Source organism: Tachyglossus aculeatus, chromosome X1 (genome assembly GCF_015852505.1).
Source record: "Tachyglossus aculeatus isolate mTacAcu1 chromosome X1, mTacAcu1.pri, whole genome shotgun sequence".
In the NCBI taxonomy this organism is placed as follows: domain Eukaryota; kingdom Metazoa; phylum Chordata; class Mammalia; order Monotremata; family Tachyglossidae; genus Tachyglossus; species Tachyglossus aculeatus.
The window spans coordinates 81,788,008-81,809,373 of NC_052101.1; the positions used below are offsets into that span (position 1 = coordinate 81,788,008).

The 21,366-nt window shown below is 45.5% G+C and overlaps 1 protein-coding gene across 1 annotated transcript; it reads right to left on the reverse strand.

Annotated features, from left to right (window-relative positions):
- Positions 1-17: 17 nt before the first annotated feature.
- Positions 18-21,366, reverse strand: FBXW12 (F-box and WD repeat domain containing 12). Its single transcript, XM_038772058.1, has 10 exons — positions 21,156-21,366; positions 20,030-20,067; positions 17,210-17,373; positions 15,063-15,181; positions 9,241-9,450; positions 4,389-4,553; positions 3,609-3,819; positions 2,174-2,352; positions 1,965-2,092; positions 18-308 (listed from the first exon to the last, which is right to left on the reverse strand). The coding sequence occupies exons 1-10, from the start codon at positions 21,240-21,242 to the stop codon at positions 209-211; spliced, it is 1,401 nt and encodes a 466-aa protein (XP_038627986.1). The 5' UTR covers positions 21,243-21,366; the 3' UTR covers positions 18-208.

Consider the following 21,366-nt stretch of genomic DNA (forward strand, 5'->3'; position numbering starts at 1 on the left):
AGGGTCACACAGCAGGCAAGTGGTGGAGCCGAGAGTCTCCTGACTCCCAAGACCATGCTCATTCCACTGGGCCATGCTGCTTCTCGGGATGTAAATTAGTGCAACTAACTTTATATGGCAAATTAATTTCTTTGAGCTCTATAAGTACCAACATTCTCTACAAGAAAGGGGATGAGGTTACCTACAGACTGCTGTCATTTTAAACACATTAGAGGCTGAAGGTATACGCCCTTAGGAAATCTGCCCCATCTCTTCCAGCTAACGCTCCTACAATGCTTACACCGTCACAGGTCACATCAGTGAATCCCCTGCAGAGAACAGAGAGAAAACATTTTAAATAAAGAGGAAAAACCTGTGAGTTTCACTGTCTATTTGGGCTGATTCATACACAAAACAAGTTCCATCTTCCTAAACATGCTCATATTGATCAGTGAACACCTATCTGATCCTAAAGACCAGATGGGATTTCCTGTTTTCCCAAAGCAAGAACACACTTCAGCTCTGTGCGTGCCACTGAACGGCCAGTATGTCTCAGCATGTGGGAGTGTCTATATAGCCTGAATCTCAACCTAAGGCCCTGACAAGTCAAGGGGGACTTGCTGGGTCTTTGCGAAGTATACCTTGCTTTCAGACACCTATTGGATTTGGAAAGTTCACTGCTTTAAGAACCAGGGTAAGCCACTCGGGGGAAAAAATGCCAGGGTGGGCCCAGAAAATAAGATTCCATTAACTTGATTTTTATAGTTGTGAAACAAAGGTATTCCCATATAGTCAAAGAAACTACTCCAATGTCACATCTCCTTTGCTTATTAAATGAGAAAACTTACTTCAGGCTACAATCACAACAATTCAAAATGAAAGACATCTGAACTTAAACAGAATCAGGAGATTCTCCTTGAATCCAAGTTACTCAGTAAGAGATATTGCCATTTTTTTATATAAAAGCACACATCTATCATCCTGGCCCTTGGTTCTGGCAACTTTTTACAAATTGTGGCTATTGAGCGCCAAGGACAGGATTGCTTAAGTTGACTTGCTGCTTAATTGGGCCGCTTGCTTTGCGAACACCAGTCCTGCCTCTGCGACGAATGCCATGAGGTAGATATCATCAATCGTATTTATTGAGCGCTTACTGTGTGCAGAGCACTGTACTAAGTGCTTGGGAAGTACAAATTGGCAACATATAGAGACAGTCCCTACCCAACAGTGGGCTCACAGTCTAAAAGGGGGAGACAGAGAACAAAACCAAACATACTAATAAAATAGAATAGATATGTACAAGTAAAATAAATAAATAAATATGTACAAACATATATACATATATACAGGTGCTGTGGGGAAGGGAAGGAGGTAAGATGGGAGGATGGAAAGGGGGACGAGGGGGAGAGGAAGGAGGGGGCTCAGTCTGGGAAGGCCTCCTGGAGGAGGTGAGCTCTCAGTAGGGCCTTGAAGGGAGGAAGAGAGCTAGCTTGGCGGATGGGCAGAGGGAGGGCATTCCAGGCCTGGGGGATGACGTGGGCCGGGGGTCGATGGCGGGACAGACGAGAACGAGGTACGGTGAGGAGATTAGCGGCGGAGGAGCGGAGGGTGCGGGCTGGGCTGTAGAAGGAGAGAAGGGAGGTGAGATAGGAGGGGGCGAGGTGATGAAGAGCCTTGAAGCCGAGGGTGAGGAGTTTCTGCCTGATGCGCAGATTGATTGGTAGCCACTGGAGATTATTGAGGAGGGGAGTAACATGCCCCGAGCATTTCTGGACAAGGATAAGCCAGGCAGCAGCATGAAGTATGGATTGAAGTGGAGAGAGACACGAGGATGGGAGATCAGAGAGAAGGCTGATGCAGTAGTCCAGACGAGATAGGATGAGAGCTTGAATGAGCAGGGTAGCGGTATGGATGGAGAGGAAAGGGCGGATCTTGGCAATAGATATGACGAAGCACTGTCTTTAACCAGGTCGGGGGCCTGTTACCTTGCCCATCTGTGGGATCCCCCCAGTAAGTGATAACAACTCTTCAGCACAGTAATGTTGCCTTCCCTTTTCCACATGTACACACGAAGAGAGAGGTCCCAGGAAGCGGTGATGACCCTAAAGGGATCCTGCAAATTACCAAAACTGCATGAGTTTACCCAAAATTCAAAAAGAAAGGGAAAAAGGGTGAGGGAAGATGACATGCTTACCACCCATATGGAAGAAATGGTACGCTGGTGATCCTGGAAGACCGCTAACTGCGTGCCAAAAATTGAGAAGAGCTTCAGCTCACATCCAGTTCCCAGAAGAATCATGTCAGCACCGTGGCTTTTCAGTAGAGAGGATCTAGCGGTGGTCTCCGGTAACATGCAACTTGCAACCTCGTGTGCTTTTTCAAACAAACAAAAAGAAGCCCCCACCCTGTAAACATCTTACAATAGCATCCAGGCTGAAGAATAATCACTGACTGCTAAATATGCAGATTGCTTGCCATTTGGGGAAAAAAAATTGACAACTGGGTAAGTTAATTAATGATAAGATTCTCCATTTATAAATAAAAACGACAGGAATTCATATGTGGACTAAGATTGGGCTAATGAAAGGGGGGAAAAAAAGAGTAATTTTCCTCTAAACAAAAGGTTCCTGTCCATGACTTTATTTTGTCTAAGAAGCCCTTTGGAAAAGATCTAAATGTGTGTGGAGTGCCACATAGACACTTCACAACTTCTGCTCCTGGGAATCAACTTTCCTGTGGACAAGCTGGAGGAGAACAACTGGGTAGTTTGTCCCAAAAGGGCTGGGGAAGGAGCAGAAGCAAGAAGAAGCCTTAAAGGTTCCCTCTAATGAGGTACCTAAAGTGGCCGGATGAGTACCACGGGACTGGGAAGCTGTAGGCACAAGTCCAATGACCTAAAAATCTATTCTCACAAGCCACTGAGGTATTTCACCGCTAGTCGTGAAAAGGAGGAGTATGTGGTTCATATTCGGCACTAGGCTTCCAATCAATTTGTATTTCACGTAGCCTAAGAACAGCACTAATGTGATGCCTGCATTGGAGCTCTGAGGAATTAATGACTAACTTTTCCTTCCTTTTTTGAAGTAATCATCAGGTTAGAGCCCTGTGTGGGCTGGGTTTTGAGAGCCTGCCCTAATCTTGGTCCACCTGATTTGGAACTAAGTCTTTGGACCCAGTATCTTTTGCCTGGCCTGGGTCCACTTGGACCCTAGAATCCTAAGTACTCTAAGTAAGCCCACTATTTAAGAGTATCAACGATGCAGGTAATGAGTTGAATCAAACTTCCATTCTGTGAACATGAATCCAACACATCTGCTAGAATCACTTATCTACAAACCAGGTTTGCTCCTTTCATCTAGTTGAAAAGAAAAGAAATCCAGGTAGTGTAACATGTGACACAGGAAAAAGAATGAGTACTGAGTCAAATGAGTACCGAGAAGCAACGTGGCCTAGTGGGTCCTCAGCCAGGAAGTCATGAGAGCCCCATGTAGGACATGGACTGCATCCAACTTGATTAACCTGTTATCTACCCCAGCGCTTAGTACAGTGCCTGGCACATGGTAAGCACTTAAATACCAAAAACAAACAAATAAATAAATAATAAATAATAACTGCAACATGGGACGTACCCTGTATCTCCATTTTATACTTGGACTTCTTAGTGATGATATCAAAAGTGGTGATGGACATATGACCTGCCCAGCCATCTCCATGCATTATGGTTATTCTTGCTTCTTCTGAGGGTGCCCAACTGGCAGCAGCACAGTTCATGATGGGCAGACAAGTCGACAAAGGCAGGTTATCTTCACAAGGACTAGTCAAGGAATCTGTATGGAATACCTGGGGAGGGATTACAAGCACTGTTGCTCATTTGCGATCTCCAGGATGGCAGTTAGTTGACAGGCTGTTGAACGGTCAGAGAAATTTCCAGAGTCTAACTTTTCCTGTTAGTCAGGATTTTGCTGCTCAAAAGGAGCATCGTTCTGCTATTGAAAGGAGAATTTGTGTTCACAGAAGTCAAGCATGGCCACCAGACTTGTGCTATACAAATAGCTGGCTGGCCACATATGCCTTGGCCTACCAGAGGCAATTTTTGCTTAAGAAACAAGAGGACTGCAATGGAATTTTGGTTTTTTGTACAGAATTCCTCTTTTTGGAGGCTTGGGGAAGAAGAAGAAAATAATGAGCGCTTCCTTGATTGCACTTAATACAGATGTTGGACTAGGGAAGAAACCATCTCACTCTGAGATGGCTGCCTACCTCAAACATCCCTGACAAAACTGTCAAACGTGGCGTTTAGAGAAGTGGGTGGGGCTAATGCTAGAATTTTTACAGTCCAATGATTTGACAAGGCTGCTTCCATACATGTCCCGGATGTATGCGCTTGAGTATGTAAGAGAATATTGTACCTTTGTAGGTGAATCTAAATTCACAATAGATCCTGTTACTATCCACTTCATGTTAGTTGAGCAGAGCAACAAATTAACATTGCTGCTTTGAGATGCGGTAACACGTGAAACCTCATTTAAATGAGGAACTGTTAATGTATACAGGGTGCCTCCTGCAGTGGCTGCCTGAATAAAGAGAAATGAGAGAAGTACACAGCGCAATATGAGTAAGAATTCACAACAGAATTCTGTCCACACATACAAGCTGGTTTACTGCTGTCAGGTTTAGTCTTCAGATTAAAGAACAGCAAGTTGCTACTTATTACATTTGTTAAACGCTTAGTTTGTGTGAAGCACTGTGGACAGGTACAAGGATAATTCAGACAGGGTCCCCTGCACTTTATGGGGCTCTTAATTTAAAAGTTGGGTGGCGGGGGGAGAGGGCTGAGGGGGACTAGCAACAGACGCCCAAGAAAGAAATATGGTAAAAAGGGCAAAAACAATAAGAGCTGCAGTACATTACAGTTAAAAGGAGCTTTCAGACTCCTCACTGCTGCGTCAGAGCTAGCTATAGTCCAACAGCCACAACCTTCCCAAACAGTCCAGAAGTTGTTACAGGTGTGCTGTTGCTGCTCTACCTTCTGCCGTTCTTCTTCCGCAATATGTCTTCATCACAGCGATGGTGAGAGGGCATGGGTATTGCCTTTTGGCAGATCCCAGAACTCCGATGGAGTGTATCTCATGTTTAGAAGAATGTGAAAAATACCATTACTGGCATCTCCCAGGTTACAAAAACCCCAGAGAGAGAACCTGTACTGGCTGATGCCTTACCCAGCTGCACACCCACCACTGACACCTATGCTCTGGACGAACAGGACAGGTAAGAAAATTCCTTCCTACCTGAGCTGAGATTAAGCAATCAACCATGACTGGATCTTGGAGGGAACTCTGGCCACAGTTTGTGTCACATTTTCAATGTGTAGAAGAGACCCCTGAGCGGATAACCCAAGAAGTTATTGAACTGGGAAGATAATTTAGAAATGGATGATGTAGACATCAACAAGATAACTGGATCTCAATTGAAGGAACCGTTGTCCAAAGAGGACCTCATTGGATCTTGACAATCCAATGGATCATTGCAAGATCCTCAAATAAATGAAGTGATAGTTTTGATTTCTCCACCACCAACTAAATCTTGGGATTAAAAAGCTGTGCATCAATTTTTGAAGAGAGCGGATGAGCTTTTATATAAATATATAAAACCGAAGAAGATGACCCTCGGGGAGGAGAAGAGTTCAAAGGTACGCGGGTGTTCTGAAGCAGTTAGCCTGCTCCAAGGTACTCTAAGGAAAAAAGAAGACTGGTTGCTGTTCAGACCAAATCGGATAAAGTCTTCAGTAAAGTTGAAACCACCACCACCACAGTGGTTCGACTTCTGCAACCTCCTGCAAAGACTTATTCATATAATTCTTCATTTATTTAAAATTGTGATTTGATGCTTTGAATTATTTTAATAAAGGTTAAACAACAGTTTAGTGAAGTTTACCAGTGTAGTACATAGCATGGAAAGGAATTTCATATTCCTTTTCCAAAAATTCTGGAACATCTGGAGCAGACTAATTTTAACATGTAAGCCTATGGGGAAAATGAATGTCATGAAACAACTATTTGTGATAAAACCTCATTTTCTAGGAACTTCACCCAGTTGTATTGTGGAGATGCCTGTACTAGGTCATTCTACTCTGACATTCCTCTCTCCCTTCTGCTTGTCAATTCCCTTCACCCACAACACCCCAGCTTGCACTCGGCACTCCTTCCAAGCTAGCCTTCTTACTGTGCCTCACTCTTGACTCTCCCACCTCTGACCCCTTGCTCCTACCTTCCTTCTACTCCCCTTTCAAATCCACCAAACTACAGTTCTATGCATCTTCAAAGCCCCCTGGAAATCCCAACTTTTGGACAAAAGGAATTTCCAGGTTAATCTCCTCCCTAGGTTATGTCAGTACAACTGCCCTTAGCCATTATGTTTACATGCCACCTTGAACATTTGGGAATCTCAAGACCCTGGAGAGTTTCCAGTACTCTGTCAGTCTTGACTACGGGAGGGAGAGTCAAGCAGAGGCATATCCATTCCATTCCTAGCTTGGGCAGTGGCTAGCAAGTCAAAACTCACCTGGGCTGGGCAGCAACAGTATGGGAGAGAGTCGAGGACAGAGACTCAAGCTTACTGCGTGGAAGGAGGCAATGGTAAACCACTTCCGTATTTTTTTAACCCAGAAAACTCTATGGTATGCATACACTACCAGAATGATTGCAGGTGGAGGCGGGGCGTTTTGGGGGAGACGTGCCCACGGCATCGCTACGGGTCGGAAACGACTCGACCGCCAAAGACAAATCCTACCATACCTCTGCTATCAACAGTTGTAGCATTGTTTCTTTCTTCTGCTCCCATTGCTTCTAAATAATTTGTCTTTTTTGTCTCCCCAGTAGATTGTAAAATACTTCAGGGCAGGGACTGTGTCTCCTACATATATCAAACTCTGACAAGCACCTAGTACAGTGCTCTCCACCCAGTAGGTGCTTAATAAATACCACTGATTGACTGACAGTAGTAACAAGATCCATGGAAGAAAAGTGTTGATAGTGGCCCTTGGATATCTAGTTTAATAGTTAGTGATGTACCATTTACCATTCCTATCTCTCCTTCAAGTAACCCTTTATGGACATTTGCTCCATGAATTTATCTGAACTCCTCCTGAACTGCTAAGGTTTTTGGCCACACAACTGCCTGAGATACGAAATTTCAGCTGCTTATTACCCAATGTTAAAGAAGCAGCATGGCCTATTGGATAGAGTACGAGCCTGGAAGTCAGCAGGATCTGGATTCTAATCCTGGCTCAGCCACTTGTCTGCTATGTGACCTTGGGCAAATCACTTTACTTCTCAATGCCTCAGTTACCTCACCTGTAAAATGGGGATTAAGACTGTGAGCCCCATGTGGGACATGGACTGTGTCCAATCTGATTACCCTGTATGTAACCGAGCACTTAGTACAGTGCCTGGTGCATAGTAAGTGTTTAATACCATTGAAAAAATTGTTTCATTTTGCTTGATATACAGCTACCCTCATCAAGCTTTAATGGGAGCCCCCTCATCCTGCAGTTGGGGGAAGTGGTGAACAACTGTGCATTGCTCTGTCCCCATCCTTCATGATTTTGTACACCTTAATTATATCCCCTCTTGGCCCCCACCTTTCCAGACTCGAATCCTGATCTTTTCAGGCAAGCCTCATGAAGCTGCTCAATCTTCATTTTGATCGCCCTTCTGTGTACCATAACAAAAATAATAATAATAATAATAGCATTTGTTAAGCGCTATGTGCCAAGCACTGTTCTAAGCACTGGGGTAGATACAAGGTAATCAGGTTGTCCCAAGTGAGGCTCACAGTCTTAATCCCCATTTTACAGATGAGGTAACTGAGGCACAGAGAAGTTAAGTGACTTGCCCAAAGTCACACAGCTGACAAGTGGCGGAGTCGGGATTAGAACCCATGACCTCTGACTCCCAAGTCCATGCTCTTTCCACTAAGCATGCTTCTTCTCCATCTTCTCCTACCATCTCCAGCTCTATTATGTCCTAACATGTGGCAATCGGAAACAATCTTTATATAACTCCCTGGGAAGTGGAAGGGGCAATAATATAATCTCCATCTTAGTAACTTGCCCAAAGTCGCAGAGTATTTCAGTGGCAAAGCCAGGACTAGCAACCAGGTTGTCCCACTTCAAGCATTATATTCTTTCTACTAAATCATTACTTTTTAACTGATGGAAATCATACCGTTAACAGTACTTCATAGAACCCCAGGTAGCATTCAGGCCAAACCCCTACAGTTAAACCAAACCCTAAAGGGAGAAGGAAAGTAATGGGCTGACTTTGATAATTACTGGATAGCTTACTATTCATTCAGTCGTATTTATTGAGCGCTTACTGTGTGCAAGGCACTGTTCTGAGTGGTTGGGAGAGTTACAAGATTAACAACAGACACATTTCCTGCTCACAATGAGCTCGTAACCCAGAGGGGGATGGAATAAAGGTCTTGGGCCCAACGCAGCCCCCTCCCCCCACGAACTGGCCAGGGTGCTCCGGCTAAGCCGAGACGGAAAGCCGTAAGGAAGATGGGGTCCACATCACTGAGCAAGATCTCCCAGTGTGCACCACGAGGCAGGCACCTGCTTACTACTACAGTACTACCAGCGTGGCTCAGTGGAAAGAGCTCGGACTTGGAAGTCAGAGGTCATGGGTTCTAATCCCGGCTGTGCCACATGCCTGCTGTGTGACCTTGGGCAAGTCACTTAACTTCTCTGAGCCTCAGTTCCCTCATCTGTAAAATGGGGATTAAGACTATGAGCCCCATGTGGGACAACCTGATCACTTTGTATCCTCCCCAGTGCTTAGAACAGTGCTTTGCACATAGTAAGTGCTTAACAAATGTCATCATCATTATTATTATTATTATTATTACTACTACTACACAGAGACTGTTTATGGTAAATGTTTACCAGATCCCTATTAGGGTTTTAATCCTCTGGTCTAGTTGTATTTGTTGCTCACTCCTCTCTTCACTGACACTGTGGATTACAGTGCTTTTAAACCATTGGTGCAGGATAGGCCCACATTCCACCTGAAGTACACTCTCAAAAAATGTCTTGAAGGCAAAGACTATGTTGTCCTCTGTATTTATAACAGTTCCATATGTCCAGTACAGAATTCTGTACATGGGTGGGTGCTCAAATAATGCTACTGACTAATTTCTACCTGGGTCTTTTGATATGATTCTTGGAAAAACAAAGCAGTTGTTGCCTTTCATACTTACTGTAAGAAAGGGGCTGTCATTTGCCATATAGGTCGCCAAAGTACACGAGGAGGATTGTGTGGAGAATGAAGCCTGTTCTGCCCCAGTTTCTCCGTTCCAGACCTTGATGGTTCCTTTCACATGTGTGGTAATAACCAGTTGGAACCGAGGTAATGTTACAAGACTTTGCGGGGGCAAGTCTGGTACACGGCGTGACCAAATTTCTTCACCCTGTTGAAAAGATCCAAATGTAATTATACACTAACTTACTGTTATTTTAAATATGCAGTTGAGGAAGCTTTGAACTAGAACACAGTGGGCTTTGTGGTTAAAAAAGAAATCTCTCCCCCACCCCCAAACACACACTTTTTTATTTTCTGCTTTGAAACATTATTTTCTTTAGCTGAATTATAATAATGCTTTGGCTTGCCTCATTGTACTTCAAAAACCCTGAGTTGGAGCCAGAGAGCACTTTCCAAAGATTACATCATATAGTGAAACAAACCATTATTTCCTTTGGATCATGGACCTTGCTCGTCCTTCACATCACGCCCTGTATCTCTGCAGATCTCAAGACTGAAAAGTTCTGCTTGTACACGAGCAGAATGGGAAATGAAAAGGCTTCCCTATGCTTTCACTAATCTGTCTCCATTTCCTTTCTTTCACTGTGGTCCCCTCAGGGTCAAAATGCAACAAAAGGGAGAGTTGGCCCTTTTTAGCCTCTCGCACTTTTATTTCCCTTCTTGGGATGTTAAGAATTATTAGCACATCACAGGTGGCAGGAGACACCATTTCTAGACTGTGAGCCCGTTGTTCATTCAATCGTATTTATTGAGTGCTTACTGTGTGCAGAGCACTGTACTAAGCGCTTGGGAAGTACAAATTGGCAACATATAGAGACGGTCCCTACCCAACAGTGGGCTCACAGTCTAGAAAGGGGAGACAGAGAACTAAACAAAACATATTAACAAAATAAAATAAATCGAATAAATATGTGCAAAATAAATAGAGTAATAAATAAGCACAAACATATATACATGTGCTGTGGGGAGGGGAAGGAGGTAAAGGGGTGATGGGGAGGGGGAAGAGGGGGCGAGGAAGGAGGGGACTCAGTCTGGGAAGGCCTCCTGGAGGAGGTGAGCTCTCAGTAGGGCTTTGAAGGGAGGAAGAGTTTTTGCTGAATTGTACTTTCCAAGCACTTAGTAAAGTGCTCTGCACACAGCAAGTGCTCAATAAATACGAATGAATGAATGAATAATTGCCATGTGTTGGACCCCTTTTAATGAATTAGGAGTTGGACGCCTATGGGAATGGACCAAGCAGAGTGAGCCGACGGCCAGATAATGACAAGGTGTACCTTTCGGCTTCTTCCCTTTCCTGGACAAAACGTGAATTAACTCCATCCACCTAGGCCATGCCAAATAGTAGGATGCAAATTGGACCAGGAAGACAGTATTATGCCTTTATCTGGCCCAAGATAGACCACAGCCCTGATTTTCAGGGGCAAAGAGCACCTGCCCATGAAGGTTTGTGAAAACAGTCACCCCAACTAAAAGACGTTAAGGGCCTATAGGGAAGGTGGTACTCTTGGGATTTTAGTTTATATTGGGTCAGTCAGAGCCTTTAATGCCCCTGAAATGAAGCAAAGGCAATAAAACAAATGACTCAAGCCTCAGTGGTGCAGTCTTACAATCCCTTCAAATCTTACCTATCACCTGAAAAATTTGCCCTTTCCCAGTTCTTATGATTCTATACCACCTCCCTCTGCTGCTTTCTTATACTCTTCATTAGGGGGGGGACAATCAGCCAGAGCCACAGTCTACTTGCCCCTTTTTGTAGCTGTGGGCCAGCCAGCAGCGAAAAATGGGAAGAAGATGGGGGCATTTAAACTGCAGTCAAGACAGTCACTCTCTCTCCTGGCTGTTACCGGACTCTGAGTCAGCTGCAGATTCATTTGGCAATCCCCGCTCACCGCTATTCTCAGAGTCATAGTGGGGTGAGAGGTGGCTACGTCTATCCATGACCACCTAGGTAGGAATCTCTGGGGTAGAAGTAAATGGCTTAAAACCAAGCTGGATAAAACCATATTGGTGACTCATTTTGCTCACTCCTGTTCTAATGATTTCCATAATATCAGTTAGGTGAGCTCTCAGGCCATTCGAATGGCAGAAGTCTTCAGTGGCAAAGTTGGGAAAGTACAGTCTGTGTAGCATTGGAGTCAAATGGCTGGGGTTTCACATCGTCTTCTCAACTCAACCGTATCTCGGTGAATCTCGCCACTGTTCCTAAATGGTCCCACCTCAGTCTTTAGGTTTTTGTAGGCACCAAACCACAGTCCAAACTCTGGAGGATCTGTTCAGTAAAAGAACCGAGAAGCAGCGTGGCCTAGTGGATAGATCACAGGCCTGGGAGTCAGAAGGACCTGGGTTCTAATCCCAACTCTACCACTTGCCTGCTGTGTGACCTTGGCAAGTTACTTCAATTCTCTGGGCCTCGGTTAACTCATCTGTAAAACGGGGATTAAGACTGTGAGCCCCATGGGGGACACGGACTATGTCCAACCTGATTAGCTTGTATCTACCCCAGTGTTTAGAACGGTGCTTGGCACATAGTAAGCGCTTAATAAATAATAATAATAATTCATTCACTCCTTCAATCGCATTTATTGAGCACTTGCTGTGTGCAGAGCACTGTACTAAGCGCTTGTGAAGTACAAACCAGCAACAATATAGAAACGGTCCCTACCCAACAACTGGCTATAATAATGATGGTATTTACGATGTGCCAAGCACTGTTCCAAGCACTGGAGGAGATCAAGGTAATCAGGTTGTCCCATGTGGGGCTCACAGTCTTAATCCCCATTTTACAGATGAGGTAACTGAGGCACACAGAAGTCAAGTGACTTGCCCAAAGTCACACAGTTGAACAGTGGCGGAGCCAGGATTAGAACCCACGACCTCTGACTCCCAAGCCCATGCTCTTTTCACTAAGCCATGCTGCTTCTCAACAAATCCCATCGTTATTATTGTTAGTGGACTGTGGCCCCGAATTATTGTCCGCCCCTGAATGAAGAGTATAAAAAGGCGGCAGAGGAAGGTGGTACGGAATCATAAGAACTGGGAAAGGGAACATTTCTGCTAATTCTGTTGTATTGTACTCTCCCAAGTGCTTAGTGTTCTGCATATAGTAAGCGCACAGTAAATACAATTGATTGATCTACCCCAGCACTTAGTACAGTACATGGCACGTAGTAAGCATTTAACAAATACCACACACACACAAAAAAGTAAAACCAAACTAACAGAAAACTTGGCTCTTAAATCCAGCTGTGGATTCTATGGAGCTCCAGGGCATGAATGAAGTGCCACAGATTGTACTCCTACCTGTGGTACAATACATAGGCATTGGAGAAGTGGTAGAGCCTACTGTGGGCAGGGATTGTCTCTCTCTACTCCTGTATTGTACTTTCCAAATGCTTAATACAGTGCTCTGCAAACAATAAGTGCTCAATAAATATGACTGTCTGCCCGCCACCTAAAACTCAACATGTCCAAGACTGAACTCCTTGTCCTCCCTCCCAAACCCTGCCCTCTCCCTGACTTTCCCATCACTGTTGACGGCACTACCATCTTTCCCGTCTCACAAGCCCGCAACCTTGGTGTCATCCTCGACTCCGCTCTCTCATTCACCCCTCACATCCAAGCCGTCACCAAAACCTGCTGGTCTCAGCTCCACAACATTGCCAAGATACACCCTTTCCTCTCCATCCAAACCGCTACCCTGCTCATTCAAGCTCTCATCCTATCCCGTCTGGACTACTGCATCAGCCTTCTCTCTGATCTCCCATCCTCGTGTCTCTCCCCACTTCAATCCATACTTCATGCTGCTGCCCGGATTGTCTTTGTCCAGAAACGCTCTGGGCATGTTACTCCCCTCCTCAAAAATCTCCACTGGCTACCAATCAATCTGCGCATCAGGCAGAAACTCCTCACCCTCGGCTTCAAGGCTCTCCATCACCTCGCCCCCTCCTATCTCACCACCCTTCTCTCCTTCTACAGCCCAGCCTGCATCCTCCGCTCCTCTGCCGCTAATCTCCTCACCGTGCCTCGTTCTCACCTGTCCCGCTGTCGACCCCCGGCCCACTTCATCCCCCTGGCCTGGAATGCCCTCCCTCTGCCCATCCGCCAAGCTAGCTCTCTTCCTCCCTTCAAGGCCCTACTGAGAGCTCACCTCCTCCAGGAGGCCTTCCCAGACTGAGCCCCCTTCTTCCTCTTCCCCTCGTCCCCCTTTCAATCCCCCCCGTCTTACCTCCTTCCCTTCCCCACAGCACCTGTATATATGTATATATGTTTGTACATATTTATTACTCTATTTATTTTACTTGTACATATCTATTCTATTTATTTTATTTTGTTAATATGTTTTGTTTTGTTCTCTGTCTCCCCCTTCTAGACTGTGAGCCCACTGTTGGGTAGAGACTGTCTCTATATGTTGTCAACTTGTACTTCCCAAGCGCTTAGTACAGTGCTCTGCACACAGTAAGCGCTCAATAAATACAATTGATTGATTGACTGATTGATGACTGAATGAATGAATTATAAGAGGTGGAATCTTCCAAAACAGAAGGTCCCACTATACCCCCTTTTTCCCCGCCACTGCACACTGGGAAAGGAAATACTCTGCTCTTCCTAAAGAGCTTCAGACCTACGCAGACTTGATTCAACTGAGAGCTATCATTAATGGCTTTAAAGCACTCAATCATCTTGCCTCATCCTATCTCACCTCACGTCTTTCCTACTACAACCCAGCCCGCACACTTTCACTCCTCTAAAGCTAACCTTCGCACTGTGCCTCGATCTCATCTACCTTGTCTGGAACGCTCTCCCTTCTCAAATCTGACAATTACTCTACCCCCACCTTCAAAGTCTTACTGGAGGCACATCTCCAAGACACCTTCCCTGACTAAGCCCCCCGTCCCTCTTCTCCCACTCCCTTCTGCGTCGCCTGACTTTCTCCTTTTGTTCTTCCCCTCTCCCAGCCCCACAGCACTGATGTACACATCTGTAATTTATTTATATTAATGTCTGTCTCCCCCTCTCTAAACTGCAAGCTCGTTGTGGGCAAGGAATGTGTTTGTTTACTGTTCTATTGTACTCTCCCAAGTGCTTAGTACAGTGCTCTGCACACAGTAAGCACTCAATAAATACGACTGAATGAAACAATCCCTTATAGCCATTCACCAAGAGTCAGACAGATAGAAAACAACTCTGTTCACTGCACTTGTTGTGTATCTCAGCTGTGTTTCCTCTGTTTTCCCCCTAACCTGGGTGTCCAAAGGGGATCAGAAACTGCTTCTCTCTTTGGTGAGAGCCCACCTGGGTGTTTGTTGCACTTCCCCTATCCCATGTTGCTTCTGGGCAAGGAGTAGTTCATGGGGGAGGAGAGGAGGAGGTATTTAAGGAGCAGATGGATGGGCTGGATAGAGGGACATAAGCACTGTTGGGAGATGAAGTCTTCCTAATGATAATAATAATAACATTTATTAAGCACTTACTATTTGTCTCCCCCTTTTAGACTGTGAGCCCACTGTTGGGTAGGGACTGTCTCTATATGTTGCCAATTTGTACTTCCCAAGCGCTTAGTACAGTGCTCTGCACATAGTAAGCGCTCAATAAATACGATTGATTGATTGATTGATTGTCAAGCACTGTTCTAAGTGCTGGGGTAGATACAAGTTAATCAGGTTTTCTAAATCAGTACATAAAACATGACAACTGAAACCACAAGCATCCTCAAGTATAGTATACTGGGATATATCTAAATTGCCTCCTTATAGGTCTCACCTCGTGAATATCCCAAGCTTGGATGAGGCCATCTGAACCCAAGGTACAAATAATGGATCTCTCCTGCTTCTGAAAACTGTACTCGTACGCTGTGAGATAAGCCATGCTTATTATTTCTCCTATAATAAAACAACAAAACTGCCGTTAGCACAGAATAAGGTTGGAACTGAATAAAAGTTTAACACTGACTAAAGACTCAGCTGGGGAAGCAGCGCAGCCTAGTGGCAAGGACAGAGACATGAGAATCAGAGGATCTGAGTTGTTTTTTAATCCCAGCTCAGCCACAAGCCTGTGACGTGACCTTGGGTAAGTCACTTCACTTCTCTGTACCTCAGTTTCCTCATCTGTAAAGTGGGGATTAAATCCTACTCCCTCCTATTTAGACTGTGAGCCCCATGTGGGACAGGGGCTATGTCCAAATTGATAATCTTGTATCTACTCCTGCACTTAGTACAGTGCTTGGCATACACTAAATGCTTAACGAGTACTATAATTCTTATTACTACTCAGTGGCATTTAGGCATTCCCTTTTTTTATGGTATTTGTTAAGTGCTTATTCTGTGCCAGGAACTGTTCTAAGGACTGGGGTAGATACAAGCTCACCTGGTAGAACACAGTCTATTTCCCACATGGGGTTTCAGTCTTAAACCCCATCTTACAAATGAGGTAACGGGCACAGAGAAGTTAAGGGACCAGCCCAAGGTCACACAGCAGGCGAGTAGCAGAGTAGGGATTAGAACCTGGGTTCTTCTGACACCCAGGCCTGTGCTCTATCCAGTAGGCCACACTGCTGTTCGGGAAGGATGTGAGCTCGTTGTGGGGACGGAATGTGTTTGTTGTTATATTGTACTCTCCCAAGTGCTTAGTATCGTGCTTTACACACAGGAAGCACTTAATAAATACGAGTGAATGAATGAAGCCCCCTTTGTTGGGTAGGGACCATCTCTATGTGTTGCCAACTTGTACTTCCCAAGCGCTTAGTACAGTGCTCTGCACATAGTAAGTGCTCAATAAATACGACTGAATGAATGAATAAGAATGACTTTCTTCAATTTGGCTGTAGTATCTTAAGCAGCACTAGTTATAGGGCTTGAGGCACAACATTCTTTTGAGCATTTGATTAGGCTAAATAGTGGTTTTCTAATAATAATAACAATAATAATGGTATTATTATCATTATATTTGTTAAGCATTCACTACATGCTTAACACTGTACTAAGTGCTGAAGATAATTGGGTCAGACACAGTCCCTGCCCACATGCGGCTCACAGTCTAAGTAGGAGGGAGGACAGGGATTTAATCTCCATTTTACAGATGAGGAAACTGAGGCACAGAGAAGTAAAGTGACTCATCCAAGGTCACACAGCAGGCAAGTGGCTTAGCTGAAATTAGAACCTAGGTCCTGGGACTCCTAGGCCCGTGCTCTTTCCACTAGATCATGTAAGTCAGTTGAAAAGACCATTTCATTTAGAAAGTGTTTACATATTTGTTCTTTCTTGGGACCCAAACATATGTCTAGTTCCACTAGATCAACAGGTCTCAAGGTAAAAGAATGATTCAAACATGAATTCTCATTGAACATTCCATTTTTCTTGCATAATTTCTGTTGGCAGGACCTGGGAGTTAAACAGTTACATTCTTATTTGCTTTAAAAAAAACTTTCAACTTCAAGCCATTTTTCATTGTTGATCTAATTTTGAAAAAAGAGGAGACCATGGCAACACATCCCTTGAGAATCATTTAATTCCATTTTATCCCTAGGCTTTAGTGAAAGTAAATAGGGTAGTTTTCAAAAACCATTAGGACATCAGAAACAATGATTTGGCTGCCTACTTTTCCTAGTGCAGACCCCCAAACTCAGCCATTTCTATCACATTGCTTTCCACATCTCTTATCAGTAAACAGAGATAACACAGACACACACCTGTAAAAAACACAATGAACATCCCTGAAGTTGGAAAATTGAACAAGGAGAAGTAGAGTATCCTAACTTTCCTTTAGTTCAGCTGCCTAAACCCTGGGGAGCCCAGGCTGATATTTATTAAATGCACGATGATGGTATTTGTTAAACGCCTACTATGTGCCAAACACTACGAAGTGCTAGGGTAGACACAAGATCCATCAGGTTGGACACATGGATGACATACCTTTGAAGCCCCTAATGGCTTTAGATATATAATCACTTGAAGGCCTCCCTGATGCCATTTTGTGCTCAAGTTGGGAGCGATGAAGGTAGTACTCCTTCCATGTGAATGTTTCGAAGCTTGAATGGGAAACATTGCAAAACACCCAACGTTCTAGGCAGAGCTTTCTGAAAAAAGACAGAAACATGGTGTAGTGCTGCCTCTGCTCGACAGAAATATTTCTTGGGTCTGTCTGGCAGAGGTCTTCTTCCAAAGAGATTTGTTTCAACCAAAGTTTCTGGATGTTTGGGTCAGGAATCCAAACCCCTCAACTTTAGCTACTGCTTTCTGGTGGGAGGTTCTCTCCCTCTGGCACCCCTCCTCCATCCCCATCCCACCTCTCCTCACCCTCTCTCTGCCAGGAAATACCAACCAGAAAAGCACATAGGTATAAGAATGATGGGAGTGTGGTACTGTTGTGTGTCTCTGGGACTAATTGGCAAAGCAACACCACTTACATGCCTCTCTCTAAGTCTGAGCTAGTACGCATTTGCCACTTTCATTACTTAGCTGTCTGTCAATGAAAATGTGCTGTGCTGTATTGATAATAGCAAGGCAATCTTTGCTTTAGCTGTAGCAGGGATTGTGTCTCCCACGTGCTTAATACAGTGTCCTGCATGCAGTAAGCACTCAATCAATACAATTGATTGATTGGGTTAAACAAAATATTTATGAAACAACTGCCAAAAGAATGATAATGGTGAATCCTGCCCCCCAGGTGGAGTAATGTGGCTCTGGCCCATACCATCCCTCACCCTCCATACCAGATGCCTCTTTTCCCACCTCCACCTCTTGAGGGTGGGGGGTGTCAAGCAGTTATTGAGGAAAGAGCTCCAGTGGTGAAGGTCCGTATTCTAGGGGTGGGACCCCCAGTACAGCCACAGTGCGCACACACACACACGAGTCTGATTTAGCTTCTTTCTCTTCACGCTTGTCCCTCCGCACCTCTGCTCATTTTCTAAACAGTGAAACCACTTTCTATCATCAATGTGGTAAGCATAGAGACCAACTTTTTATTAGGGGCACCAGGGTGAACTTAGGGCAGGGCTTTGGCAAGTGTCTCCCCCTCTAGACTGTAAGCTCGTTGTGGGCAGGGAATGTGTCTGTTTATTGTTGTAGTGTACTCTCCCAAGCGCTTAATACAGTGCTTTCCACACAGTAAGCTCTCAATAAATATGACTGAATGAATGACTGACTGAATGAAAGGGGAAGCTTCGAGGAAGTGAGGAAACCCGGGGCATGGTTTTCAGATGCTTAAGGCACAGAAATCTAAAGAGTCTATTTTGGTTATAAAAATCCCTGGGTCCAAGTCTGAGCAGCTGAGGCCTCAGATGGGCCACTTCAAAAGTTAAGCCACCATCATTTTAGAATCCAAACATCCAGCCAGCCTTCATGTGGCTCCAAGGGAGAGGGTGGGCTAGCTATGGCTGCCCACCCTGCACAAAAAACTGTGCCCTGATTTGGCCACTCATGAACACATACAAACAATCTGGGGATGCTTACGGTATTAAAAGGACCTGTATTGGCAGGGAAGTAGGTCTGGAATTCAGTGTACTAGAAACTGCCACTGGGAAACATCTATTTGGGATAGAGACTAGATATCCCCTGTAGCCTTGAGATGCCAATCCAAGATCTGTAGGAACATCATCTCCCCTTTTGGTATCTGTGACCTTGACACGTATCAGGACTAGCAACTTCCAGAGTAGGCAAAGTTCGATCCTCCCACAGAGCACTCAAGCACACCAAATTATTAAGAAAGCACACCAAGCCCACAACCCAAAGGGTCCTCTGGCAGATAACAGGATGAGAAAACATCCCGAACCTTTTGATTCTGCTTCCTAGTACACTTGGCTAAAAACTGTATCCTATCCTTATACTACTGGATTTAGTCCCTCACACCTCTTTAGAAAGAACCTTGCCCCTTGTCCTGGGTGTGTGCAATGTGGTGGTGGTGGTGGTGGTGGTGGGGGGGGGGTGGCTGGGGAGATGAACCACAATGATATTCTTCTCATATCCCAAGTCTAGGGGAAGGTTTCATTTTTGAGGGGCCTGCATAAGTTGTCATTTCGAGTTTTAGACTTGCTCTCCTTGTGGAGTTCTCTCTCCTGTTCAGCAGATCAAGTCAGGCTCTTACTTTCATTCATTCAATTGTATTTACTGAGCGCTTACTATGTGAAGAGCACTGTACTAAGCGCAAGAAAAGTACAATTTTTCTAGCAACAGAGACAATCCCTACCCAACAAGGGGCTCACAGTCTAGAAGGGGGGAGACAGACAACAAAACAAGTAGACAGGCATCAATAGCATCAATATAAATAAATAGAATTATAAATACACATCATTAATAAAATAAATAGAATAATCAATATGTTCATATATACACAAGTGCTATAGGGCAGGGAGGGGGGTAGAGCAGAGGGAGGGAGTAGGGGCCTCCTTTCACCCCATCACCCCGTTCTATCCATCCCCCCCATCTTACCTCCTTCCTTTCCCCACAGCACCTGTATATATGTATATATGTTTGTACATATTTGTTACTCTATTTATTTATTTTACTTGTACATATCTATTCTATTTATTTTATTTTGTTAGTATGTTTGGTTTTGTTCTCTGTCTCCCCCTTTTAGACTGTGAGCCCACTGGTGGGTAGGGACTGTCTCTATATGTTGCCAACTTGTACTTCCCAAGCGCTTAGTACAGTGCTCTGCACACAGTAAGCACTCAATAAATGTGATTGATTGATGATGATGATGATATAAAAACAGGCCAGGAGTGGTCAACTCACCTCCACAGGACCGTTGAATCTGCTGCTGCGTTCCAAAACTTTGCAGGATCAGAGGGGTGCAGAATGAGGGAAGCAGAATGAGGGAAGAAAAAGACATTAAAGTCAGCCACCCAAAGGGGAGAGGGGGTTGTGGTTACAGAGGAAGAAGAAACAGAGTCCGTCCCCAAAGAGCTGAGTTAACTAAGGTGACTAGGAGTCCATCATTGCCCCATCACACCCAAATTTTAGGCCCTACCACCGAAAGATAGCTGACAGAACCCCCCCAACCCCCACCCCGGAAGTCTCACTGCCAGTCGGGGGGAGGTCAGGGCAACGGCCAGTGGGAGCTCAGGACAGGATAGGCAATAGGGGCGATGAAGGGGGAGTGGGGAGCTGGAGAGGGGAAAAAAAATCCCTCTTCCAGTGCTGTTGCTGAAGCCCTACACAGAGTTTGGAACATCCCCTTACAGTAGTAGCGGCACCTGTCAGGGGGCAGGATTACGGCCTCTGTGGAAGGAAGCATTAGCAGGGCAGGGTCTTCCCACGACGGTCTGTGCTTAAGTGCCTGCAACTTGGGGGGCGGGGGGGTAGGGCGGGGGAGAAAGGCTCGATGATTTCTCCCATCTTCTACACCCTGGTGGCATCCATTTTTGGCTAATCCGTTAGGAACCCATGGGTCTCTGGCGAGTGACGGGGGCTGCGGGAAGTCCTCTGACCCACCCCCATGCTACCAATAATGAGGGTATTTGTTAAGCGTTTACTACGTGCCAAGCACTGTTCTATGCGCTGCCTCGGCCTGGAAGCGCCAGCCCACTTAACCAACCCCTCGCCCCCCCAGCCATGCTTAACTAACACGGCAAGCCCGAGGCGAATGCCCCCTGGGTCGGAAGTCGCCCAGAGGAGTCCCTCTTCGGCGTCTTAACGACCGTCACCGCGTCACCGCCACACACACCGTTTCTGGTTAATGATCCCAGAAGTTCGTGAGGGGGCGGAGGGGCGAGAGAAAACCTTAGGCGAGGATGAAGAACGGGGTCGGCGGCGGCGGTCCCCCCCAAAATGGCTTTTCGGGGAAGGCGCAGCGGCCCGGGAGCATCCTGAGGGGAGCAAGTCGGGGGCTGGGAAGGGATGAGGGGGAAGAGTCCGGTACCTTGTCCACCTGAGCGGCGCGGAGTAAATCCGGAGCCTCCAAGAAGGAGAAGACATGCAGGAGGCCATCCAACGAGAGCGACCCCATCGTAACCGTCCTCTCGACCGGCCGCCACCGCCTTCGCTTCCGCTTTCCACGAGCCCGACCCCCGGCCGCCAGTCAGTCAGTCAGCCTCGCCCCCGCCCTTTGCCCTTTCCAGCCCGCGCGAGGC

Bases quoted from the DNA above. Each gene is read 5' to 3' on its own strand.
- FBXW12 (XM_038772058.1), bottom strand. From the start codon at position 21,242: ATGGGGTCGCTCTCGTTGGATGGCCTCCTGCATGTCTTCTCCTTCTTG. The intron at 20,068-21,155 runs GTACCGGACTCT...GATCCTGCAAAG, and splicing joins GCGCCGCTCAGGTGGACAAG to TTTTGGAACGCAGCAGCAGA. The intron at 17,374-20,029 runs GTGAGTTGACCA...GTCTTTTTTCAG, and splicing joins GATTCAACGGTCCTGTGGAG to AAAGCTCTGCCTAGAACGTT.